Source organism: Cyclopterus lumpus, chromosome 13 (assembly GCF_009769545.1).
Source record: "Cyclopterus lumpus isolate fCycLum1 chromosome 13, fCycLum1.pri, whole genome shotgun sequence".
NCBI classification, from domain to species: domain Eukaryota; kingdom Metazoa; phylum Chordata; class Actinopteri; order Perciformes; family Cyclopteridae; genus Cyclopterus; species Cyclopterus lumpus.
Window position 1 is genome coordinate 2,053,931 of NC_046978.1, and position 26,070 is coordinate 2,080,000.

A 26,070-nucleotide genomic window follows, 5' to 3' on the forward strand; every position below is an offset into this window, starting at 1 on the left:
ATGCTGGGTCAGTGTGTTTGATACACACATTCACACTTCTACACTTCTACACTCACACAAAGACGCACACACACACGGTTGCCTGAAACTGCAGAGACCGTGCCAGAAATCAAATGAGGACAACCAATCATCCAAACTTTCAGGAAAGCTAACTTTGAGTCTCACAACTGTGCTTGACAGCTGTGGGTGGAGATGTCACATTTGCATTGTCTAACAACAAGGCTTCCCTCTTTTCACACATTAATGTGAAATATCACATCCAGGCTGCTTTGAGGCAATATCCTGAACTGGCGGACAGCGTAGTCACATCATGACCCTACAGACCTGTACTTTGCTGCACATCCTTGTCCCTCACCTCCTTCTCCTGGCCCTGCTGCTGCTCCTCCAGGCCCGGCGGGGGTGCTGTCACCCCCAGTGTTTGGACTACAAGCCTCCGTTTGAACCCCGGCAGCCCCTGGCTTTCTGTAAGGAGTATTCCAAGTTTGGATGCTGTGATCTGGAAAAAGATGAGGAGATATCAGTCAAGTTCTACACCATCATGGACAACTTTGACCATGCGGGTTATATGACCTGTGCCCAGTACATACGCAGCATCCTCTGCCAGGTGAGCGAAACATTCACGTGTTATATGTGAATAAGTGTCTACACTCCTCTTCCTGGGAATCCAGATGTTCAATGGAGGGATAATGTGTGTTTTGAATTACATTCGAGTATGTGACTGAAACCATGCCTTTGTACTGGAAACATACACTTTTCTATTAAGTAATTATCACAGTGCTATCCACATTAATTATTTCGACTCTACTGTAACAATGTGCAGTGACTAAGTCCCACATTTTATGAATCTAAATATGAGTCTAAAAATGACGGCGGATGTTTGCTGTCCATGGTGTGACGCCACAATGTCTTGAAGAATAGCACAGTGGACATTTGTGAGCAGTTTATTTAAATTAGTTTATTCCTTTGGTTTGTTTTGTCAGGATACAATGATGCCATTTACATTTCAGTGGGAAGCAGAACATCACACACTGAAAACACACTCCAAAGGAAACTGAGTTGTGGTTCATCAGTAAGAATCCGATCTGATGTACCAACTCAACGTGTGGTTTAAAGGCTACATGGAGAGGTTGACGTCTGTAAATAAGAACTTACTCGTACTTGGAGAGTTTAACAGCATAAGTCTTAATTATTGTTAATTTTGATGGGTTTGCATGTAATTGCACTGTGGGAACCTAAACAAGCCAAATAATACAATGCAATAATGCAATCTTTTCAACTCCGAGTTGGAATATAGAACATCAACTAAACATTACACCATAATGTGGAGAAAATCCTTTGAGCCAAAACACTGCAATGCAATAAGAAAATGTCCCGACCTGAAACAACTCACTGGCTTACAATTCCTCATGTGGGCAATGCATGCAGTACATCCACAAAGAGGTACTGTTTATGCATCATCCCTTCCAGATTCACAGAAAACCATTTTTGATTTTTTTTTCTCTCACACGAGAGACAAACATAGGCATAAGTCAACTGAACTCCAGACTCAGAAGCAGAATGACAGCACAACTTACCACCACATTTACTTTACTTTTAGGAAATCCCACAAATGACATGGCACGATCAAACGAGTTGAAATAATTGTAATGTTTTTGGCCTTTACTATCAAGCATATCCAGTCTTTCTGTTCTACCTTAAGTTGTGGATTCGAAAAAACTAAATTATTATAGAAATATAATAGAAACGTAAATAATGAGTGAATAACACATTCTGTGCAAAGAAACCACTCTGAATTGGTTAAAAACATCTTACATTTACAGTGCGTGCAACCCTTTTAAAAGCAGTCACAACAAAACATTCTTGAGTTAAATGATGTTGTGATCATTGTTTCAGGGAGGCAGTGGAATCACAACACTGCAGCTCCCTCCGAGTGGGATTGTGGTATTTGTTAGGATTTGGGAATGGTATTTAATTCAGCTTCTATATCAGTATCTCTACGTTTTCATTTCTTTTCTGAGCTCACTGATCTTAAACAGATCCCCCTCTCCTTCACTGGCAGAATGAGCCTGGAAGCCAGATCAACATACTGATTACATAATTAGGTGCTGACTTTGCAGAAACTAACTCTGCGCGCAGATGGTGTGTGCAAACTGAACGAAAGAAGCAGTGCAAATTTGTCCTGGCCCATATTCCTCATATACAATCTTCATTCTGCAGAAGCCAAAACAATAAAATACAACCTCACTGCAAGTCTTCCTGGAAGTTTGACGTCATATGCTATGTTGAAATCGTGACAAAACTCCTAAAATATAGGTTTCTATCATAGTGATAATTATAGCCCACTGTGGTTCTTTCCAAGCAATGTAGACTGTGTGTGTCACGACAGCACTGCAGCTCACATGCGACTTCCCACAGTTAGTCTAGTTTGGGTTAGATATAGCTTGAGTCCAGAACAATGTAAATATGTAAAACAACGTTAAACGCAGAGATACTTTTAGTAACAAGCTCCTAAACTGTTATTTTGCAGGCATACAGTTTACTAATTTATTAAATGATCGCAATCATCTTGAAAATAAACCTTTTCCATATTTTACGATTTTAATCTTATAATATATTATATGACTTATAAAGTCAAATAAAGTGGACTGTAGCACTGAGCTGTGCAGATGCTCTTTCTTTGAACTGTGATTATTTATATTTTCATAAACACTTCCAAATATTCTTCAGAGTCTGGAGGAGGTCAAATTACTCCACTGCCAAGGTCCTTATCCTGGGTAAACCCACCACTCTGAGACCCTCTGTTTCAGCTGCAGGAGCTTCCTGGCACAGATATCAATGAGACAGTGAAGAGACTGACAGACATACAGATAGACAAGTGGAGCGAGAGAGAGAGACAGATAGAAGGGAGTGTGTGTGTGTGTGTGTGTGCGTGCGTGTGTCTGTGTGTGTGTGTTTGTGTGTTTCAGGGAGACAAGAGGGAGATTGTCACCATCCCAGAGCTTAACTGACCAAACAAACAACCATTTCCTCCTCTGGCCGAGGGTACAGGATATATCAAGTTCCTCTAAGAGAGAAAATAAGAGAAAGCAATAAAGAGAGATAAAAGTAGTGAAGATATATAAAGATAGAGTGAGTCATAAATTAAACAGAAAAGGAGGCAGAGAAAACTTAAAAACGAAGATCAATAAACAAGTTTAAAAGTGAAATTGTATAGTTTGATTATATTAGAATAACGTGTTTGATTGTGTGTGTGTGTGTGTGTGTTATAACTGTGTTTTTGATTTAATATTTAAAATTGAATACAACAACAAAGCCTGAGGCCACTTTAAGACATATAGTGAGCACTTACAACAGAACATTGAATTCATTGCTTCCCCTGTTGCATTTTTAATATGTACTCTTGCCGTGTGTGCAAATTTCAGGCTGTTCTCTCGGCCGGTGTAGCTTGTTGTGACAGCAGCAGAACATTGCCGATGTTCAAGTTTCCAAACAGGATGTGAATGCACCATACCACAACAAAGACTATCAATCTTTCTTTTTTTTTTACTTTCCTTCACAACAAGCTCAACGCCTGAGGCATCTGAGCTTTCAAATTCAATAACTGACTCCAGTTGGGTCGGTCCTAGTTTAATAGGAAAGTTGAGGATCAGTTACTTCTCTTTTAATATTAATATATAATATCTTCATCTCAATTTTTCTTTTCTCTCTCTTCTTCCGAGGGTCCATTCCAGGTCCAGTTTCAAACATTTACCAGCCATTTGTCTTCTCTCTCTTAAAAATAATACAGCCTACCATTGCAGTAAGTAGAGTCAGGAAGGCAGAGTGAAAAAAAGGCTTACTTGATTTTAATTTCAGTATATTCTAAACTGTGCGCGTAAACACAAATTATAGTAGTTTGAAGTGGCTGCATTGTTAGGGAACAGCTGTTAGTACTTTATCCTAACCTATGATACTAGGAGCCAAAATAAAACTCAGAACAATGGCTGGTTTTTTATCTTTCAGTGGGTCAAACAGGAGAGACACTGTCGGCCGATGTAGCATTAGATCAGGGACGAATTAAAGTACTCTGTACTGTACCTTTTAGTTTAATATGTCTCACATTTTCCTGAATATTAATACTATCAGACACATTTATGTTAAACATTTGCATCACTCTTGCTTCTTTACTATAGTATCCTTCTGGATGATGAAGTAATAAATCAAAGTGGAGGAAGCTATGAATTCAGTCAGTAAATCAATATTCCATCTGCTCCACATCCCAGTTTGCCCCAGAAACTGCTTGCATTAACCGCATCTGCAGCTCTGACTGAACACAGCTTTTGTTTTGTCCTACAAAGAAAGGCTCTGATCTCGGCCCAGCAATGTACTTTCATGTCATTTAACAAAGATTCTCTGTTGCAGTTAGCTTCTCTCTTTTTTTGGTCAATAAAGATTTATTTATAATACATCGGAGTTTCACTGAGGTGAAACAGCTGCAGAAGTTGCTTGAGGACAAAGTTAAACACAGGCAGACACATACATGCTTAACCAACTATGCCATATCAAAAATATGTTAAATTAGTAATTATTTCAAGGATCCCACACACAAGAGTCCTGTGGTTACTCTCTTGATATTGTTTTGTTGGAATGAGATGGGAAGATCAAACCTTAGGGGTGAACAGACATTGTATATGTTGCACAGTATATTATCATGAAAAAAGTATGTATATGATAGTATATTCAGTTTGGAGGCATTATAAATAATCACTTGCACAATTCAGGAAATTAGTCTGTACTCAATTTGGATTTGGAATCAGCAGAGTTGAGGAAATCCAACAGATGCCTTAAAACTGAATGAACATAGGAATAATTCAAAACATGTGATATACAATATGATATACTTTATTGTCCCCAAAAGGAAATTTGACTTGGACTGAAATGCTGCACACATGATATGGTACATGACTAATTGTCTTAACACATAACTGCCTCCTTAATAATAGAGAAACAGATAAACAAAGCACAGAAAAGCCACATGTCACATAGAAATGTACAATAAACTTAGCACATACACACTCAGACCCAAGGACACATAACTTTCTTCTCTTTCCTTCTCTCAATTATATTAATATTTCATAATGTGTCATGTTTGAGCACAACGAAATAAAAGTTTCAATTATTTATAGGCATTAGATCCAGGAATAAGCACACAGTTTTCCTCGGCAGGTATACACATAAAGTTTTTTTCTTGTGTGTGTGCATTTTAGTTTTCATTTGTGCACTTTCTGTTGCCGTTGTGTGTTTGTGTATGTTTCCCAGATTTCCCAGCAACATCTTTGTTGTAGTTACAGCAGTATACAGAAATACAGAAGAAGAATTTTAACTTTTGTCCGCAGTGACATTATCGTAGAAGTGTTTTGGAGACTAAATCCAACACTTACAAAGTTGTTTTGAACAACAGCAGTGATGTGCTTTTGTGCAAACTACAGGCGACTGAAACTTTACTTTCCATCTTTGGGAAATAATTTGCTTTCAAAGCATACAAGTTCTATGTGGAATGGTTATAAGACTTGGCCTAAGTTCTTCTGATGTGTGCTGAATTATTCAAACTTTTTGCATCCAGTTACTTTCTTTTCCCCAAATGCCAAAATGTTCTTTTAAAAAGTGAGCTCATCTCTGGTCAGGAGGCACACAACACATGACAGACACTGCCCTTAATCGTACGTCTTGGATCAGTTGACCATCTAGTCAGTTGGCTGTTTGTATTTGTGTTCTTTTACCACTCATGTGTTGCTTTTTTTGCCTTGGTTTTCATTTTCCTGGTGATGATTGGTTAAGATGATCTGAGTGAAAGAGCACCAGTCAACCACATGATGGTTTGGTTGTTGTGCCTCCCTGGGCCTGCAGCTCACCATCCTGGGTGTGGACAGTGTGGTTGTGACTTAATAACTGAGTGGACCTTCATGGGATCCATTTATACCAGGCTGCACTCTCAGACAGACTGTATATATAACCCAGGCCTGACCAGTAATAGTGAGGCAGCAAGGAGTCGCGGTGGAATAAGTGCACTCATCCTGTATTTATGTGATCCATACGTGTCCCTAACTTTAACTCTGAGATAAACACATCGACTTAAAGCAGGCTTAATAGGTATAAACACACAATGATAGATTTAATTAAAATCTGGTGCAATGATGGCTTCTTTGTAACTTTAATCGGTAGAGAATGTTCCTAATATTTAGTTGCTAAATCATCTTTCCTTTTGCAGGAGTGTTCTCCATACGCCGCCCACCTGTATGATGCTGAGGATGCAAACACACCCATGCGCATGCTGCCTGGACTGTGCGGTGATTACTGCTCCGACTATTGGCAGCAGTGTCGCTACACGCTCAGCCTCCTGTTGGAGGACTCGGGGAACCCGCATCAGTTTGCAAACCTGACTGCAACTATAGAAGACGATCGCAGAAAGTTCTGCAATTTTCTGGAGCTGAAGGACACACAGTACTGCTATCCTAATGTATTGACAAATGCAGGTATGGTGTCCACATGTGGGACAGATGTTTATGTTCAGCAGCTGGCATGGACATCTATTGAGAAATACTTATTTTATTCTACTTACGTAAACAGCCAACATGAACAAACAGGTTGTCATAGACTGCAACAAATAAATGCCTTAATTCTCGATGGCAAGAACCTGGACTTGCGCTAGACTAGCAAGACAGTCTAATTATGATTTATGAGCAGACATTGACACTCCTTGGTAGTCTTAACATAAGGTTGGCTCTATGGAAAAAAAAGAAATTGAATTAAAACATTTGATGATGACATGTATATCAATTGAAAGCCCAAGGTGGAGAAAATTGTTTTGGTTCAAATTCTGGCAGTGGTATGTTGTACTTGTCTAACCTTAAGAAACCTAGAGAAAGGAAACTGGACTAATTGAGTCTCGGACACACTTACACTTGAATACACGTCCTAAACCCATTCTGTCTTGTGTGCTAATAATGACTCATTAATCGTATATGTTTACTTCTGTTTTCACTTCTCATCTCCTGTATCCTCTTTTCTGTCCCCAGAGCTAAATGCTAACCTGGGCTTGGTACGTGAGGATCAGAAAGGATGTCTGGAGCTGTGCTTGCAGGAAGTGGCCAATGGACTCCGTAACCCAGTAGCCATGGTCCACGCAAATGACGGCACCCATCGATTCTTTGTGGCTGAACAGCTGGGTTATGTATGGGTCTATCTGGCCAATGGCTCCAGGATGGATCGTCCTTTCCTCAACCTCACACAAGCTGTCCTCACATCGCCGTGGGCTGGAGACGAGAGGGGCTTCCTCTGCATAGCCCTACACCCAAGGTTCACACTTTCGTTATTATGCAGAGGCATTAAAAGTCATTATTTGCATGATTCTCAATGGAAAAGGTCACTGTGCCCATGTGTGAAATGTTCTTCTGCTTCTTTTCTGTGCATAGGATCACCACGGTCAGAAAAGCCTATGTGTACTACTCTGTGTCTGTCAAGAAAGAGGAGAGGATACGTATCAGCGAGTTCACACTGCAAACACATGATGACAACCAACTGGACCACTCCTCTGAAAGGTGAGGATGTATCTGCCTCTGCATGAATGTATAGAGACAAAATAACAGCTTACGAAGTGGTGCCTCGTTCATTCCTATGAAGGGTGCTCAGGCCCAGATATCAAAAAAGGTTTGACTCTCAATACAAAATTCAGATGAAATTATCCAATCTTACGCATCACGGGGCCCATATAGCAAGTGACCTAGTGACTTAAATAAGTGCCATTCATAGGTTCAAAGTGGACAGTTGATCTACCTTAAAAATAATTATCACGGATAAAAAATTACGTGAGACTCTTTCTCAATGTAAATCTATTAAAAAAAATATTTTTGGGGCCCATGGTTTATGACCTGGAAGTTGTAATTTCCCCCTTCAGTCAAATGTCTATTAAAAAAGTTACGGTGATGACATTTTGGACAGACATGTATGTGAAGTGCAACTCGACTGTTTGGTGGAGGCCAAGTGGTAATTTTAGTTAAGATCTGTGTTGATAGACGTTTGGATGAAATGGAATATCTTTAAGTTCTGGTTCTTGTACTTCTTGGTTTAGGACCATTCTTGAGGTGAGAGAGCCAGCATCCAATCACAACGGAGGACAGCTTCTATTTGGCCATGACGAGTACTTGTACATCTTCATTGGTGATGGTGGCCGAGCGGGGGACCCATTTGGAAAGTTTGGCAACGCACAGAACAAGTAAGTACAATTTAACAATTTAAGGTGCTTGATTATGGCGACTTCAGTTTTTTCTAAAACCTCACATCAAATTCCTCAAGAAGTACATTGTTGTTGTAACTAAATATATTTGCAAATTAAAGGAATGTGAGCAAAAGGAAGAATTTGACCGGTAACTGTTTGGAAAATCATTCTCCTCGCAAAAGCTCTGGTCTACAAGCATAAATCTTCATCAGTTTGATTCTTCTGTGGTTGTTAACATTTTAAAGGATAAAGATGCTCATCGTGTAAGATGTTGGCAGACACCTTGACATTGTTGAGATGTTGCCTACATAAACATTTGTAAAAAAAGACCTAAGTCTGGTCAGTTCTGACAAAAAGGAATTCCAAATAATGAAATTCCAGTTAAGTTTAATGAAAAGGATCAACATTATGCATAATATAAACTTCAGAGCTGTGCAGACTCTCAAATTGCTCTGTTGCAACTATAAATTATAGCTTTTTAAAGACAGGTTATCTTCCACTTATAAAAAATCATGTAAACTGAGTATCTGGCTGGGCTGGGAACCTGCTCACATTATTTTAATTATATGGTGCAAATGAGTTATTTGTGCACACACATTATCAAATAAAAAAGTATCCTTAATACTTGCAAGGCCATGTAGAGAACTTATTTAATTAGGATCGCAATGATTAACATATTGCACATTCTAGAAGGTTTTTTGAGAGGATGTTTCATTAAAATGAGGAGTGCTGAAGACTTTTGGAAGTATTGTGGAAGAGTGTGTAATTGCAATAGCAGGGCATAAACATGTCATTAAAGAGAGTGAAATAGTTACAATGGGCCCCAGGAAATGATATTTTGACGGGCTCTACTGCACGCTAGTTACTTGTTATGAACAACACACACACACCATTATGTGTTCATATATTTTACTAACAATGTGAGTGGATTTTAGAGTTGAATGAGTTATTTAGGCTACTGTATTAGGGAGAATAGACAGGTCAAAGAGAAAGCTTTTAGGATTAGCTTTTAGGATTAGCTACCATACATATTCATGTGATCATTTTGGAAATTTACAACATCAATATATATATATATATATATATATATATATATATATATATATATATATATATATATATATAAATATATATATATTACCCAGCAATAATCATTGCATATCTGTATATGACAAAAATAAGAAAGAAAATAAAGAAACCGTTGTATAATTATGTCAACTAAGCATATCATTTTGTTGTAAATTGCCACAAAAAAAGAAAAAGAAAAACGATAGAGTTAGTTTTGTCTGAGTGCTTATATAAGAAATGGCACCATTTTACAGCATTTTACTGAAACATCAAGGTGAGTCGATTGCAAGGGCCTGTTCTCTGCTCATTACGTTGTTGGAGGCCCTGTGGCCTCTATAAGTAGCAGTGGGAAAGAACTTTCTGAAGACCAAGAGGACCATTAACATATTTGGAGTAATGGTGGACTGCATCACTTCATATTGTATGTCCATTCTTCTTTTTAGGCTTTTAGTGATGAAGAATTTAAAAGAAAATGATCTGGTGGTTGTCCTTAGAGGCCAATGGTGTGTTTATGCAGAGAGCAGTTTGCATAGAGTTTATAAAAGGGGCTTTCATTAAAGGGACTGCAGGACGTTACGTGTCTTTTACTGTGTTGGTAAACATCACTCTCCTCTCCAACCACATGACCGTTGAAGTCTATTTAATTTAATTAATTTGATAGATATGCAAGCCATATATTAGGGCAATCTGTGTTTGTCTGTATTTTCACGTATGTGGACATGTATATGTGAAATCTATTATGTGTGGGGCTTTTCCCCTGTGGTGAAGGGTTATCCTTCATTCAGCTCTGAGCTACAACTGTCACTCTTTATTCTCATTTCATTAACACTTAGTGGCTTAAATGTTAATTACTGTTATGTGCAGCTTGGAACACAGGACCCAAACGCCGTCAACGATGGAAAAGCAACTTTTATTGCTAAACAGGATTCCAAAACAGGATTCCAAAAAACCAGGATACAAAACATGCACACAAGATCTTCCACGATCTAGACAAGACGAACCGACAAAGGGGAATGACACAAACAGGACTTAAATACAGAGGGCTGGTGCAGGTGATTGGACACAGGGGGAAACAATCAGGGACAGGGCAGACAATCACAGGGACAGGAAGTGGAGAGAAACAGAGGACACGAGAGACGAGGACTTCAAAATAAGACAGGAAACACGACACAACACTACAGATCCTGACATAACCCCCCCCTCAAGGGGCGGATTCCAGACGACCCAACACAGTCCCCCAGGGTGGGTGGAGGGGAGCCGGAGGCGGGACCAAAAGCAAGGCAGAAGAAGTCCGGGGGACGGGCCGGAGGACGACCACCAGGAGGACTGACCTGCTCCGGAGGACGGGCAGGAGGACGGCCACCAGGAGGACTGACCTGCTCCAGGGGACGGGCAGAAGGGCGACCACCAGGCGGACGGAAGGGCTCTGGGGGACGGGCTGAAGGACGGCCACCAGGCGGACGGAAGGGCTCCGGGGGACGGGCAGAAGGAGGACGGGCAGAAGGGCGACCACCAGGCAGACAGAAGGGCTCTGGGGGACGGGCTGAAGGACGACCACCAGGCGGACAGATGGACTCCGGGGGAACCCCAGGAACAGAAGCCGGAAGCGGCCAGGGTGGCGACCGAACACAGGGAGCCTGAGTCGGCCGGGGCGGCGACGTGACCCGGGGAACCGGGGGCGGCCGGGGCGGCGACGTGACACGGGGAGCTGGGATCGGCCGGGGCGCCGACGGGACACGAGGAGCTGGGGTCGGCCGGGGCGCCGACGGGACACGAGGAGCTGGGATCGGCCGGGGCGCCGACAGGACACGGGGAGCTGGAGTCGGCCGGGGCGCCGACGGGACACAGGGAGCTGGGGTCGGCCGGGGCGCCGACAGGACACGAGGAGCTGGGGTCGGCCGGGGCGCCGACGGGACACGAGGAGCTGGGGTCGGCCGGGGCGCCGACGGGACACGAGGAGCTGGGGTCGGCCGGGGCGCCGACGGGACACGAGGAGCTGGGGTCGGCCGGGGCGCCGACGGGACACGAGGAGCTGGGATCGGCCGGGGCGCCGACAGGACACGGGGAGCTGGAGTCGGCCGGGGCGCCGACAGGACACGAGGAGCTGGGATCGGCTGAGGCGCCGACGGGACACGGGGAGCTGGAGTCGGCCGGGGCGACGACGGGACAGCATCGGCAGGAACCGGCGGGGACTGCGGCCGAAGCAGGACCCTGTCTAACGCCTGGAGGGACTCCATCATGTCCCGGAAAGCGTCCTGGGACAAGGCAAAGGAAGCAAGGGCCGGCCGGAAGTCCAATAGGTCCCAGGAAGTTGGGGTTGGCCGGAACACGGAGGCGGCAACAGGAACAGGCGAGGGCTGCAGCACGGAGGCGACTGCGGGAACCGCAGTAGTCTGCGGCACAGAGGCGGCAGCCGGAACCCTCCACCGACGCGGTCCGGAGGTTTGCGCCCCCCACTCCGGGGCTGGGCCTGGGTGACCTCTGCCCCTGGGGCTACGAGGCCAACGGGTCCCGTTGAAGGGGTCTGGTGCCGAGACCCTATGGGGGTTGTAGTTCCCCTTCTGCAGGCTACGAGGGCCCCCATAGGCCAAGCGGGTCCCTTCGAATGGGTTTGGTGCCGAGACCCTATGGGGGTTGTAGTTCCCCTTCTGGAGGCTACGAGGGCCCCCATAGGCCAAGCGGGTCCCTTCGAAGGGGTTGTAGGCTGGGTCCATTCTTGGTCGGTTCGTTCTGTTATGTGCAGCTTGGAACACAGGACCCAAACGCCGTCAACGATGGAAAAGCAACTTTTATTGCTAAACAGGATTCCAAAACAGGATTCCAAAAAACCAGGATACAAAACATGCACACAAGATCTTCCACGATCTAGACAAGACGAACCGACAAAGGGGAATGACACAAACAGGACTTAAATACAGAGGGCTGGTGCAGGTGATTGGACACAGGGGGAAACAATCAGGGACAGGGCAGACAATCACAGGGACAGGAAGTGGAGAGAAACAGAGGACACGAGAGACAAGGACTTCAAAATAAGACAGGAAACACGACACAACACTACAGATCCTGACAATTACAGGAAAAGGACAACAAGGTAGTAAGGGGAAATATTACTGCTCTTTTGTAGTATTCACATCGGAAAATACTCCAAGAATGTCATGCATAGTATAGTTATACTGTGAACTCTTGAGCTGACAAATACTTGAACAACAATATCATTTTAAAACAGTTAAATGAATGTTGCTGGTCCATGACAAAAGTATAAATAGCCTCTTTATCATAAGAACATAGAGAGGCTAAAGCTACATTTGAATACTAAGGGTGTTGTTTATCTCAACAACCATGCATTTTATCAGAAGCAGGTTAATTACCTAGTTTACTAACCATTAAGCAAGGTTTATTTGAGACACTGACAGCTTTTCTCCAGACAGTTTTAGTTTAGCCGCTTTGCTGTTTCTGAGGGGTTTTGTTGACAGGTTGTATCAACTGCTCTGGGAATGATGGCGGATACAGCGTGCCATGTCTAATATTGACTATACACATTGCATCGCCACACACTGGTATGTGGAGGAGAGAGAGAGAGAGAGAGGGAGGGGGGGGGGGGGGGGGGGGGGAGAGGAAGGATTGGAATGAGTGGAAAAGGGCTATAAGGAGAGAGCGACCAGGACATAGGGATTAAAAAGGTGCAAAGTAAATGAGAGGGAAGGAGAGAATAAGATGGACAGAGAGATGTGAAGGACACAAACCAAAGACAACATGTTGATTGGAGAGGAAGACATGGGTATGAGGAAGAATAAAGATGAAAAAGGTTTTTTGAAACAAGTAGAACAATCGTTTGGTGGGACAGCCTAAACTCAAAGGTGAATCATATGCTGGAAAGAAAAGAAAAAGAAGTTTCAGGTCAACTTCTTTTTGTATTTGCCTTAAAGAGCACTCGATCAGCCGCTCAGACCCCTTGGTCTTTCTGCCTCTCTGACTCTTTCTGCCTCTCTCCTCTACTCTCTGTGTTGATAGATCAACTCTCCTTGGCAAGGTGCTGCGTGTTGATGTGGACAATAATGACGATGGTGCCCCGTACAGCATCCCCTCAGACAACCCATTCTTGAGGGAGAAGGACGCTCGATCTGGTAAATCCCTTAAACTGTTCCATACCACTGGAATAATGCAATTACATCTTAAAAGGGTTAAGATGAAGTCAACATTTAAGATGAATGTCACAGTTGTAAACATTACAGTTACTGTGAGGAACTTTTAAGTGGTTATGAAAAAGTCTCAATTTAATACCGATGCCTCTATATGACCTACATTAGTAAAGAAGACCATCATCAAAAAGATTGGCAATTCATAATGCTTATAAAAAAACATGTCTTAAGGCTACGACATATACAAAATCATCTTTCGATACAGAAATATATGCCTTTGGTTTCTGTGTGCAGCCGCAAAAAGGATGTATGCTATTCGTGTCAACATTTACATTTCTGTGCAGAGATTTATGCCTATGGAGTTCGAAACATGTGGCGTTGCTCTGTTGACCGAGGTGACCCCGCTACAGGCCGAGGCGGAGGCCGGATGTTTTGTGGTGACGTAGGCCAGAACAAATATGAAGAAGTGGACCTCATTGTTAAAGGTGTGATGACTGTTTTACGGTAGAGAGAGATTTGACCTCTTCTTTGTGTTTAAGAGTATTTCCCCACCTCCTTAAGTCATGGTTGACTCTTACATAAGATGGCTGTCATGCTCGTGTCATTCTCATGTCATGTGAAACTGCTCTATCAGACAACATCGACAGTGAGTCAGAAAGCATAGATTAATCTCAGTGTTCTCTATAACAATTAAGGACATTGGGATTGTATACATTGTCATATTCATGTAATGTGTTTATGTAACTTGCTGTTCATTCTGTACACATGACATCTATTGCATCTGTCCATCCGGGGAGAGGGATCCTCCTCTGTTGCTCTCCTGAAGGTTTCTTCCCTTTTTTTCCCTGTGAAAGGTTATTTTTGGGGAGTTTTTCCTGATTCGATGTGAGGTCCTGGGACAGGGATGTCGTATGTGTACAGATTGTAAAGCCCTCTGAGGATAATTTGTACTGAATTGAAAATTGTTTTATGTAGAGATCTAAAAGGGGCCTGATCTGATCACAGCCAAACAGAGTTTTGTGAGGTGATATTTCAAAGTATATTTACTGCGTTGTGAAGCAATTCAATTTCAATAAAACGGTAGAATATCTCTTTCCCTGAGAAGTTGCTGTAACTTTGTCAATATATGTTTAAAGGAGGCAACTACGGATGGCGGGCCAAAGAAGGTTTCAGCTGCTACGATCGCAAACTCTGTCAAAACTCCTCGCTAGGTGAGCACACTTTCTACGTTGCTGTCGCTAACTTTGTTTTGCTTTCACTTTGTCCAATTGGCACTAGCCTACTGAGAAAGAGTCAAGTGTTAAAGGCTGTGATGGCTCTTTTTAGTTAAATATAGTTTAAGTTTGTGGGCCTGAGTGACTTTCCATAGACACTATATTTCTCTTTTGTCCTTTTCAGTGGGCAGAATGTTGCTATAGTTGCTGTGATGATGAACTGATGTGTTGCTTTTTGTCTACCTCTAGATGACATCTTGCCTATCTTTGCTTACCCCCACAAGTTGGGCAAATCAGTGACAGGAGGATACATTTACAGAGGCTGTCAGATGCCCAACCTCAATGGACTCTACATCTTTGGGGATTTCATGAGTGGGTTAGTGATTCTGCATTATTCTAAAATCAAAACTTTGAAATAGACAAAGTCTCTCTAATCCCTGCAGAGACCCTGGTCCAATGGGTGCTAATTGTGACATCAGTAAAATACAAAGCCTAATTAAAAAATGCACAGATCTATCTTTGTCTTTTGGTTGTGAGTTTTTAACCTTTTCAGACATGTTTAAAGAAGCGTCTGCAACATTAAGTATTACAGTAAGTGCGGCTCGAGAAACCCAAAGACTTTCACTAAGGAGCGCAACAAACACTATGGTTGGTCTATTTGTCTTTATGTGCCATTGTTTCTGTTCAGGCGTCTGATGTCTCTGAAGGAGAACGTCACTTCAGGTGAATGGCAGTACAATGAGGTCTGCATGGCAAGAGACCAGACCTGCAGATTCCCCAAACTCATCAACAGTTACTTTAAATACATCATCTCTTTTGCTGAGGATGAAGCTGGTGAGAACCTAACAACATGCAAACAAACAGTCATTGTAACCTACACACATACTGCATCCTAAAAAGAGATCACATTGACGTCTCAACAATAATTACATCAATAAGATAGTTATGTAAAGTTAAATCATATGGTTAATTAAGGGGTTTGTTTCCTTAAAGAGTAATTACTTAACTTGTAAAATTGTTGACAATATTAAATTACATCCCAAATCCCTTAATACAGGGTTCAGTTTGACCTTCAATGCTGATTTACAGACGATACATGCTGGTCTTAATGATTCTCTCCCCTCCCTCTGAAAGTGACTGGGGGAGATTTCAGTTGAACAGTTCAATTAAAGTCCAGATCCTTATGTTTACCTTAACACACATTCTGAGTCTGTTAAGTGATTTCCCTCCTCTTTCTTCACTTTCTAAATTCTCTATGTTTACATTTTCTCGCTCTTTCCCTCATCCACACTATCTGTAAATATGCCCGTCCCTCATTTCTTTCTTTCTCCCTGCTGTCCACCATATTTGTCTTTTCTATCTCTCTCCATCTTTCCAGGGGAAATGTATTTCTTAGCCACCGGAGCCCCGAGTGCCACAGCTAGAGCAGGAGTCATCTATAAAATAGTGGACCCTTCTAGGTAGCTAACCGTTCTTCAGCATCACTGCAGCAACACATACACTTTTATCATAACTATAGGGGTGTGTTTGTCTAAGCTTCTTAAATGTGGTTATTAAAAAACTTTGACCAAGACTTGAAGTGAGCAGCACATTTATATAAAAAGAAATGAGCTGCTCAGTGCTCTCTTCTGTTTCTAATTGATCACACATACATTTTGTTCTTCAATCTTTTGTTCTGTGCTGATCTTTCTTGTTGCTTAGTGACTGCAATAAACATGGACACATATGTATCAGCGCTAAGCTAATATTAGCTGTCAATCAGCCCAACAATGCACCTGTACCTAGTTAAAGTAGAATAACTGATCTTAGAATACAATAGAATTACGACCAAATAACTTAAAAAAGCTACAGACCTAAAAAAGCATGAAATAGGTTGCATGCATATGCTTATTTGTTTCTCTCATGACCACTCAGGCGAGCAGCACCAGGGAAATGCAGCGTCAAGCCATCACCTGTTAAGATAAAGGGGAAACTGATTCACTTCTACCCCAAAGAAGGTTAGGACATTGAAACATTCTGGTTTCCTTCTGTTATGCTCTTGGTTTCTCAGTGTGTTTTCAATGTTTTCTTTAGTTGTTGTTGTTGTTGTTGTTGTATATAATAACGTTAGACTCTAAGCCACATGCACTCTACCAAAACCTCATCAGATCTTTACCTGTTGAATGGTGAATAAATAATAATGTCTATTATTCTCATAATCTTGTGAATGTGCAACATTTAGTTAATACATGTTTACATATGTATAAAAGTCTCTATAGTTTTTTTTATTAAAAAAATGTCTTTCTTGTTTGCAGAGTTTGTAATCAACAAGAAACCAACCACCACATCCGTACCCACGACAACCACAAGAAAAACTACAACGAAAGCACCACCAAGAAGAAAATCACCTATAATAATAATAAAACCACCATTTCCAACAAGAAAAACATTAAGAAAAATGCCACAACCACCAACAACAGCAACAACAAGAAAAACAATATTACAGACAAGAAAAACAACAATGAGAACAACTTCACCACCACCGACAACACCAACCTTAAAAGCAGCAGCAACAATAAAAACAACAACCATACCAACAACGGTCCAGATGACCATGGCAACAACCCCCGCCACCACCTCACCCACTGGTAGGCCTACTGGTGCACCTGTTTACCAAACAAGCTCCACTGATTATTCAACCACTAGATCCACTATTTACACAACCACTAAGTCAACCGTTAGTACTAACATTAAACCCACCAGTACACTAGTGCACACCTTGTTGCTGGGAGAAGCAACCAGCAACAAACCAAGTGGTTTCTTCCTTTGCACTTTGTTTTTGCTTTACATTTTAACATGCTAATAGCTGATTTAGCTAACATCTGTGCAATTTACCTTCCTTGGATGATTAATAGAAATGTCCTCTTTGATGAAATTAAACCACTTTAAAATTAAGAAACTATAAGTTACAGTTGCAAATAATTGCCCTAGGGGTTGCTGCACATGTTAGCTACAAGTTATATGAATAAAAGATATGAATTGAAATAGTTTGGCAGCTAAGTCGAAGTTGGTTAACTGTAAATATGGATTATTCCTTTTTTAAACCCATTTTTGTTTTGTACACAAGTTTAAAATATTGCAAGTTAGAAACTGACTTAATTTTGCTCACTTCTGGCTATTAAAGCGTCATGTATTCAAAGTTCCTAATACTTTACCTCTTCTAAGAGTCCATAAATCAATATGCAGTCAATCAGGCTGTTTTCATCCACTGCTTGTCCTTTAACATACTAAAAATTATGAACTGTAATTTGTATATAACCCACAACATTGTGAGCCAAACATGCAAGGCTAAAAAAGTCAGAAACAGTATAAAGTCCTGGTGATGAGGAGAGGCGGTGGATAGTAACCCTGGAGCTTGTGTCTGTGTCCCATGTGACAGTCAACAATGACATATTTTACCTTACTTACGTAACTTACTTCTAATGCCAACAATGGCGGTTACATGACAAACCGTAATTTCGCGGAAGAAACATACTTATTTAAACCTAAACTACAATATTTTCCTAAAACTTAATCAAGTAGTTTTGCTTGTGCAGGGACACTGTTCGACATTTGTAGGAGAAATAACTTATTGAAAGATATTATGCAAACTGTTGTATGAGGATACATTAATCCAATAGTAAAGTCTTCAATTCAATTTCTTTACTTCTGCTATTTATCAGTCTTTGCACTTTAACTGGAAAAGCAAGGGAAAAACCCACAAAAGGTAACTATTAGCAAAGATTATAAGTATTCACTTCATTAAAGTTAAGTTGTTAGAAACTTGTATAAAGCACAGTAGTGTTCCAATGTCTAAACTTCTGCTTATGTTCTGCTTATTGACTAAAAGCAAATTAAAGACAAGTTTGCCTTTGCGGAGGTAGAGGGTGAGAATAATGCTTCATTCACATGGAATCAGGTGGACGGAAAACCGAATATCCTGTTGGTGGACGAGGGCAGGATAGTAAATTAGGTGAGGCCCTCCGGGAATATCGTCAACAGTAACGGGGGGTTGGCTGTCTGCTGTCGACCATCTGCCTGATTCCATGTAAATGCAGCATGAGCCTTTCACACAAGTCAAACTCAGGTACGGGGAAATTAGCTTGTGTTGCAACTTTAATTCCTGCTTGAATGATATTCTTTGGCTGGTACAAGAGTATAAAGCAGGATAAATGTTGCTTATTTATGTTTGGGGTATTAATTTAATTAAAATTGGGTACTTTGGCATTATTTATTTTTGAATAAATGGTTCTTCATCAGCTTCAGTTTGGACATTCATCTTTGTGTGTCTGTGTTTATGTCTTTCCTTGCCTGTCTTCAAGAATAACGTTGCTTTAAATGACTTTAGTCTCAAATGATCAATTTATTAGTTAGAGATATGTTTGACATTTTGGTAAATGTGCTCATTTGCTTTCTTGCAGTTATAGATGAGAAGATTGATACCCCTCTCGGCAGATAGGAAAGGGGTATTGATATTTTAATCCCAAACAGCAGCCAGTTAGCTAAGCTTAGTTTAAAGACAGAAACAATGGGACATAGCAAGTCTGGCTCTGTCCACTAATTAATGCTTTATATCTCATTTGTTTACTTATAAAAAACACTTGACACTCGCCAAGAAAGCAAATCAGCGCATTTCCAAAAATGCCAAACTATTATTTTAAAGAAAAAAATCTTCAGCACATTGTTAAACTACATATAAAGAGGGTGATTCTGTCTCTCCATCAGGTTATCGCACAACCGTCATGACTGCAGCCTTCTCTAGGATTGCTCAAATCCCAATCACCACACTTCCAACCAGAAGACACTGGAGACCCCTTCAGTACCCTTCTTTTACCACCTCCCAACCCTTGACCTCACCACCTTCTCCATATACAACATCCCTTAAACTACCCCAGATGGCTCTGACCTCTGCACGATACTCTGAGCGTCCTGAAGCGTTGACCACACCACGAGCGCCATATTGGAGCCAGAAACCCACGGCATCAGGCTCCAAGCCCCAGAGACCACAAATCAACACAACGCTGCCCAAAACACAGGAAGACAGGCTGTGGTTTGGAGAGAAGCTGGAAAGCGCCGGGGAGGGTAACCAAGTCTATAAGAGGCCGCGAGAAAGAGGTCCCGGCAACAAGAGAGGAAGAGGAGGAAGAAGGCTGCGTGTCGGCTCGGTGCGACTGGTGAGCGTAAATAGTTTATCAGATCGTGGCAGAGTGGAGATATTTATCCGTGGCGAGTGGGGGACAGTGTGCGATGACCTTTTTACCAGCAAAGCAGGTACTGTAGTGTGTCGACAGCTCGGCTTCACAACAGCGTTGGCGGTGATGAAGAGGGCTGCGCTGGGGGAGGCAGAACGCAGCGTCAAGATCCTGTTGGATGATGTGGAGTGTGAGGGCGGGGAGAGATCACTGCTGGAGTGCAAGAGATCCAGGGTGGGGAAACACAACTGCTCACATGGAGAAGATGTAGGGGTGATCTGCGGTTAGGAAAAGTATAGGAAAGAAAATAAAATTAAAATTAAAATAAATGGATGTATCAAATATATAAAGTGACAGGATGAAAGAAAAAAAGAACAAGAGAGAATTTGAAGAAGGTATAAAAGGTTCAATCAATGTTGGTGATGTCAGTTTGCAAAAATGTCCATGAGTTGTATTTTCCAGTTTTCATATTGATGTTTTATTTGTAATTTCCCGCCCCCAGCCAAATGCAAAAATAATGTCCATACATATCACATTAATATACATTCTGTTTTGGATTTTATTTACACCTTCCAGAGGAGCATAGAGCTTGAGAGTTTCTCCAAAACTCACTCAGTCCACTGTTTTGGCAAATCACTTAATACATGTGCCCCGCCCCCTGCTGCTAGTCCCATCATGGAGTCACGAACTACAGTCCCTGAATCAATATGATCTACAATTTGGAAAAACTAAAAAGTGATTTCAGAGTGAAGCAGACTGAATACTTTACAAAATGGGTTTGATTAATACATCCAGGATGTCAAACTGATTCAGTGGCAAAAATAACCAGGTTAAAAAGATAAAGATAGAATCAAAGGCCTACAGATCACAGTGTAAAAGTGAACCTCCACATCACCTGGCAATTGAGACATAATTCAATTAAATTACAATCAATATGTGTATATGTTACAATCAACATGTGTATATGTTCTGCTAAGGGCAACTATACTAGTTCATATCAACACATAAACCATTATGTAGGATCCCTCTCCCGAGCAACCTCTCGGTCTGAAGAGTGAAGCCAACGCAGTCTGATTGGATAGAGAAGTCTATGAGGAAATGACCGTACTTCTCACTTACATTTTTTACCTCAGTAAACATTGTTAATATCAGTTTATGATCATAATTGCTAGTTTCAAGTCATCTTCAATCCAGCATGAAAACAGGTAATAAAGCAGGGTATGATAGGGCGTTACCTTGAGATTAACAGATCGCTGTCACGCCGTTGTCCAATGTTTTCGTCTTACAACTTGAACCATTTTATTGTGTGTTTTCACTTCATAACAGTTCATTGTAACATTTGTGTAGCCTACAAATGTCTTGTTCAGCTTTCGGTTGTGCTTAGCTCCGTATTTTGTTTGCAAAATAAAAAACAGATGGCGATGGTCAAAATGGCGACCTCGAGGGTTGAAACTGTCCGGCCACAAACCAATGGGTGACGTCATGGTGACTACTTCCACTTCTTATATATATATATATATATATATATATATATATATATATATATATATATATATATATATATATATACAGTCTGGGATAGCCAAGGCAACCTCATAATTGTTTCCATCAACCAATGTGTAATGAAGAACCTGGTCATATCAGAATACCTTCCAGTTATATTTTCAGTGGAATTGCTTGTGGATTGCTTGCGGAGTAATGATAGTCAGATATTTGACAGATTTGCCTTGTTGATCATCCAATTATATTTAACCCTGCAGCTTAGACATTAATCTATTCAACAAAAGAGCTGCTGCATGGTTTCAGTGAATGTTATAAGTTCATCGAGTTAACGGAGCTAACTGTCTGGTTAGTCACCAAATTGTCGTCAACGAGCTTCGAGTGAAGGACGCCCAAATGAGTTTCACTGTGCAACACTAAAGATAGCGACCATTGATTAAGGACCGTTGTAAAATGAGTGTTGTTGGTACAACACTTACTGTTTTTTCACTGTGCAAGTACAAAGTGCTTTGATGTTTGTCGTGTTACATTTCAAGCTTTAACACATCTGGTTTTGGTTTTGGTTTTGTTTGACTAAAGCATTATCAAATGACTCAGTGAGTGTTGGAGAAGCTTTATTCATATTATGGATTGGTTTTCTGCACTCATACTCTCTGGACATCCATGAGACAAACAGCATATACATAGTCAAGTGTGTTCTAAGAAGACATTTGTATTTGTTATCAGCAGGTTTATTTTCTAAAACATGTTTTTTTCTTTTAAATCTTAAAAATTTTAACAAGGACATGCTGGACATTCTTTATCATTAATGTAATCAAATGTTTCCACTTTAAGGAAATTTGAGTGCACTTTGAGTGTCTGTTATAATAATAAAATGTGACTGCAAAATGAGTTAATTTTTACAGTCTGAAACAGCAATATTACTGATTAGCATTGTTGTCAGTCTTCGGTCACCATATTTGTTTACCACAGTATTCTGCCTATTTAGTACACTTTTTCCTCTGAAGATACAACGAAGGCATTTCAAATATTCAACAACATCTTGCTATCTGAAAGAAAAGTGGGGATGGGATGGTCGAGCTGTCCTTCATTCTTTTGTACGATGCGTTCAAGGTTTAGGCAGAAGAAAACTGACTGTAAGAAGATCTATAGAGTATAAATATTTTACGTCAAAACAAGAGCAGATAGAAGCATTCTTGGATTAATGAAAGAATACATGTAGCCTAAACAGAGATGAGTGGAACGTGTTAAGTCCCTTGAATGTGAGAAAACTACCAGCAGTGATGTCATCTTGCACAATAGTGTAAACCTTAAAAATGGTTTCCAACTGTTTGTATATGAAGTCTGAGAGTGTGTCAGCAGGACGTTCTGCTGTGAAGTCTATCTTGAAGCACATTTGACCAGAACTGACTGAAGCAAAATTATTTTAGGTATGAATCTTATCTTAAAGCCCAAGAGTCTCCAGGCAGTCCGGCTGGTAAGGAGGCATGATAGCGGCCTATTTTAGCTCTCCATGTTTCCAGTGTAGAATCTAAATATATGCGCAGAGAGAACAGTTTCATCATGTTTTAAATTAAAATAATCCATATAAACACACTCAGAAGTATGGAAGCCCATTTACGTGTGAGAAAAAGGATCCTGTAAGTCATAATTATGAGATATCGCATTATTATGAGAGAGTAAGTCGAAATTATGAGATAGTATCTCATTATTATGAGATAGTAAATTGAAATTATGAGATACCAAGTCATAATTATGAGATGCTAAGTCATAATTATGAGAAGATATCTAATAATTATGACTTACAGGATGCTAATTTTTTTTCTCACAGTGGGGAAATGGGTTTCCATACAGAAGGGTTTAGTTTCCACTGTGAACAAATATTCTGTTATAATTTTTGCTTCTGCTTCTAGACCAGAGGGAGGCAGTCATGTATCAAGTTTCATCACAAGTGGAAGATGTAAAGAGAACAGTGCATATGACTTGAAAAAAAATAATAATCAGTTTGCACAATTTACTCTGGAATTAATAATGAATATGTTTTCAAAAGTGAACCGAGCTGGCGGGCATGAAGAGCTACAGGTGCATTTTCAAAGATATGGTTGTATTTATTCACAAAATCAGGAAACAATTTACAAAATGTGCTATTAAAGTTATGTGTCCATAAAAGAAGTGAACTTTACATAACTCAGATTATGATAATTTCACATGAACTGAACAGACCTAAGTGGTATTCTTTGTTTCAGGCTACAAACCAGTGTGAAAGGGGCGCAGCACCTACTGCCGTATCAACAGAGTTTTATGATCTACATATTACATATCTACATATTCTTGAAGCTTCCAACCAAAATGACCACAAAGAACAATGTATATAATGGTGGTCGAACTGTCTTTGGAACAAAGCAGCAACCTAAAGACAAACACTATAAATTAGACTACGGCAATTGCAAGACACGACAATTCAGTTTCAATATTTTAATCAAATTATCCGAAACAAAAGTATTTTAAAAAACCTAATATATTCTAAAGAATTAAACAAACTCTCTAAAGTGGAAACCCCAATCCCCCTCATAAAGTATCTCCATTGCTAATCAAAGAGTTTGCTCGACAAATCGGCCACAGCTGTGTTAACTGGAGCCTCAGGTGAGACTTTGTTATTCAACTAAACAATGTGACTGAAAACACCTTCCAACAGCAGCTACCTGTCCGGGGAGGTTTTTGAAGCAAAGAGCGCTCCGTCCATACCTGAGGATGTAGAGCTGTAGAGATCAACACAACTCTGTTTCCTTAATCTTTTGTTAGCCTCTCTAAAAGCAGATTTTTTAAAATTTGAAATGAAGGAAGGTTTGTCAGACTTCAGTCAACAGCTTTTAGGGATTTTTATTTAATACATTCTTAATAATGCCAATAATGTTGTGTTAACAAATGGTTTCTGCGAACCCCAAGTGGCCCAATTATATTGCAGATGTATGTCGATTTGAAGTGCCAGCCCAAAATCACCGCAGTTCTTGAAATACTAGGGACACAAATTGTTCACTATTTTCGTGTTGCTCATCACAAAGACAATAGTTATGGAAAGTCAATTAGGATCCTTTTTTTGTGGTGGACACAACAATTAAATGCATCCACGTAACTATGCAGCGGATAGAGCTAGTGAAGTAGCATTAAACAATGCAAAACATCTCAAAAAGATGCAGAAAAACTGGTTCACACGTTTGTTACTTCCAGACTAGATAACTGCAACTCCTTATTATCAGGCTGCTCTAATAAGTCTCTTAAGTCCCTCCAGTTGATCCAGAATGCTGCAGCTTGTGTACTCACAAAAACCAAGAAAAGAGATCACATTACTCCTGTATTAACTGCTCTGCACTGGCTCCCTGTAAAATCAAGAATCACATTTAAAATTCTTCTCCTCACCTACAAAGCCTTGATTGGTGATGCACCATCATATCTTAAGGAGCTTGTAGTACCATATTGCCCCACTAGAGAGCTGTGCTCACTAAATGTGGGGCTACTCGTGTTTCCTAGAGTATTACAAATTGGGATGGGAGCCAGAGCCTTCAGTTATCAAGCTCCTCTTTTATGGAACCAGCTTCCACTTTCAGTCCAGGAGGCAGACACAGTCACCTCATTCAAGAATAGACTTAAGACTTTCCTCTTTAATAGTGCTTATAGTTAGGACTGAATCAGGTTTGCCCTGGTCGAGCCCCTTGATATGCTGCTATAGGCTTATAGGCTGCTGGGGGATGTTTTAGGATACACTCCTGTCTCTTCTTCTCTCTCTCCTTATGGATGAATTTACATCTCTCCATTGCACCTTATTAACTCTACTTCCTCCCCGGAGACTTCACGCCTCATCCATTGGACCTGGCTGCGTCTGAAGCTGGTCCTTGGTCTTTGCCCCTGCTTCCTGCATGCCACCTCTGGCCTAGACCTGGCCTCCTTCCCAATGGCCCTGCCTCATTCTCTGTGCCTCCTGCCTCAAAGGCGGACCTCATTGGTCTGGCCTCTTTCGTGATGCCTCATGCCTGGTGGGCCGACCTCCTGCCATGGCCCTGCTGAGCCCCCCCCCCTCCTTCTTCTCTACCTCCTTCTGTTTCATGGATTTTGGAGGTCTGGATCGTGGCCCATGCCTACTAATTATTCATACATTTCTGTCAAATTCATTAAATGTGTTGTAACTGTAACGCTGTTCATCTGTACACATGACATCTATTGCATCTGTCCATCAGGGGAGAGGGATCCTCCTCTGTTGCTCTTCTGAAAGTTTCTTCCCTTTTTTCCCCGTGAAAGGGTTTTTTCTATTTCTTGGGAGTTTTTCCTGATCCGATGTGAGGTCCTGGGACAAGGATGTCATATGTGTACAGATTGTAAAGCCCTCTGAGGCAAAATTTAAATTGATATTGGTATTGATATTGGTGATATTGGGCTATACAAAATAAACTGAATTTAATTGAATTGAAAACACTATTCACAGTGTCCCAAAGTGGTGTTATGAAGGGACGCGTCCATGACGGTTTTACTAAACGAATGAAAGGTTCGAAAGCACAAATGAAGACATCCACACAACTGCACAACTCCTCACAGCCCTGCAGGACGACGCCACATTGCCAGATTTTGAATGAATGCAGCCGGACATGGCAGGCTTCATCTTGCCCGCAAGGTCAGAAACCACCACACTCTAG

At 41.0% G+C, this 26,070-nt stretch overlaps 1 protein-coding gene across 1 annotated transcript; it reads left to right on the top strand.

The window, feature by feature from the left end:
* The first annotated feature begins 310 nt into the window (after window positions 1–310).
* si:ch211-136a13.1 (HHIP-like protein 1) lies at window positions 311–20,173 on the top strand. The gene is made up of 14 exons (XM_034548595.1): window positions 311–604; window positions 6,248–6,512; window positions 7,056–7,335; window positions 7,452–7,577; window positions 8,108–8,251; window positions 13,334–13,446; window positions 13,806–13,946; window positions 14,598–14,672; window positions 14,925–15,051; window positions 15,364–15,509; window positions 16,054–16,135; window positions 16,590–16,672; window positions 16,970–17,302; window positions 19,419–20,173. The coding sequence occupies exons 1-14, from the start codon at window positions 311–313 to the stop codon at window positions 20,171–20,173; spliced, it is 2,964 nt and encodes a 987-aa protein (XP_034404486.1).
* The last annotated feature ends 5,897 nt before the right edge of the window (window positions 20,174–26,070 follow it).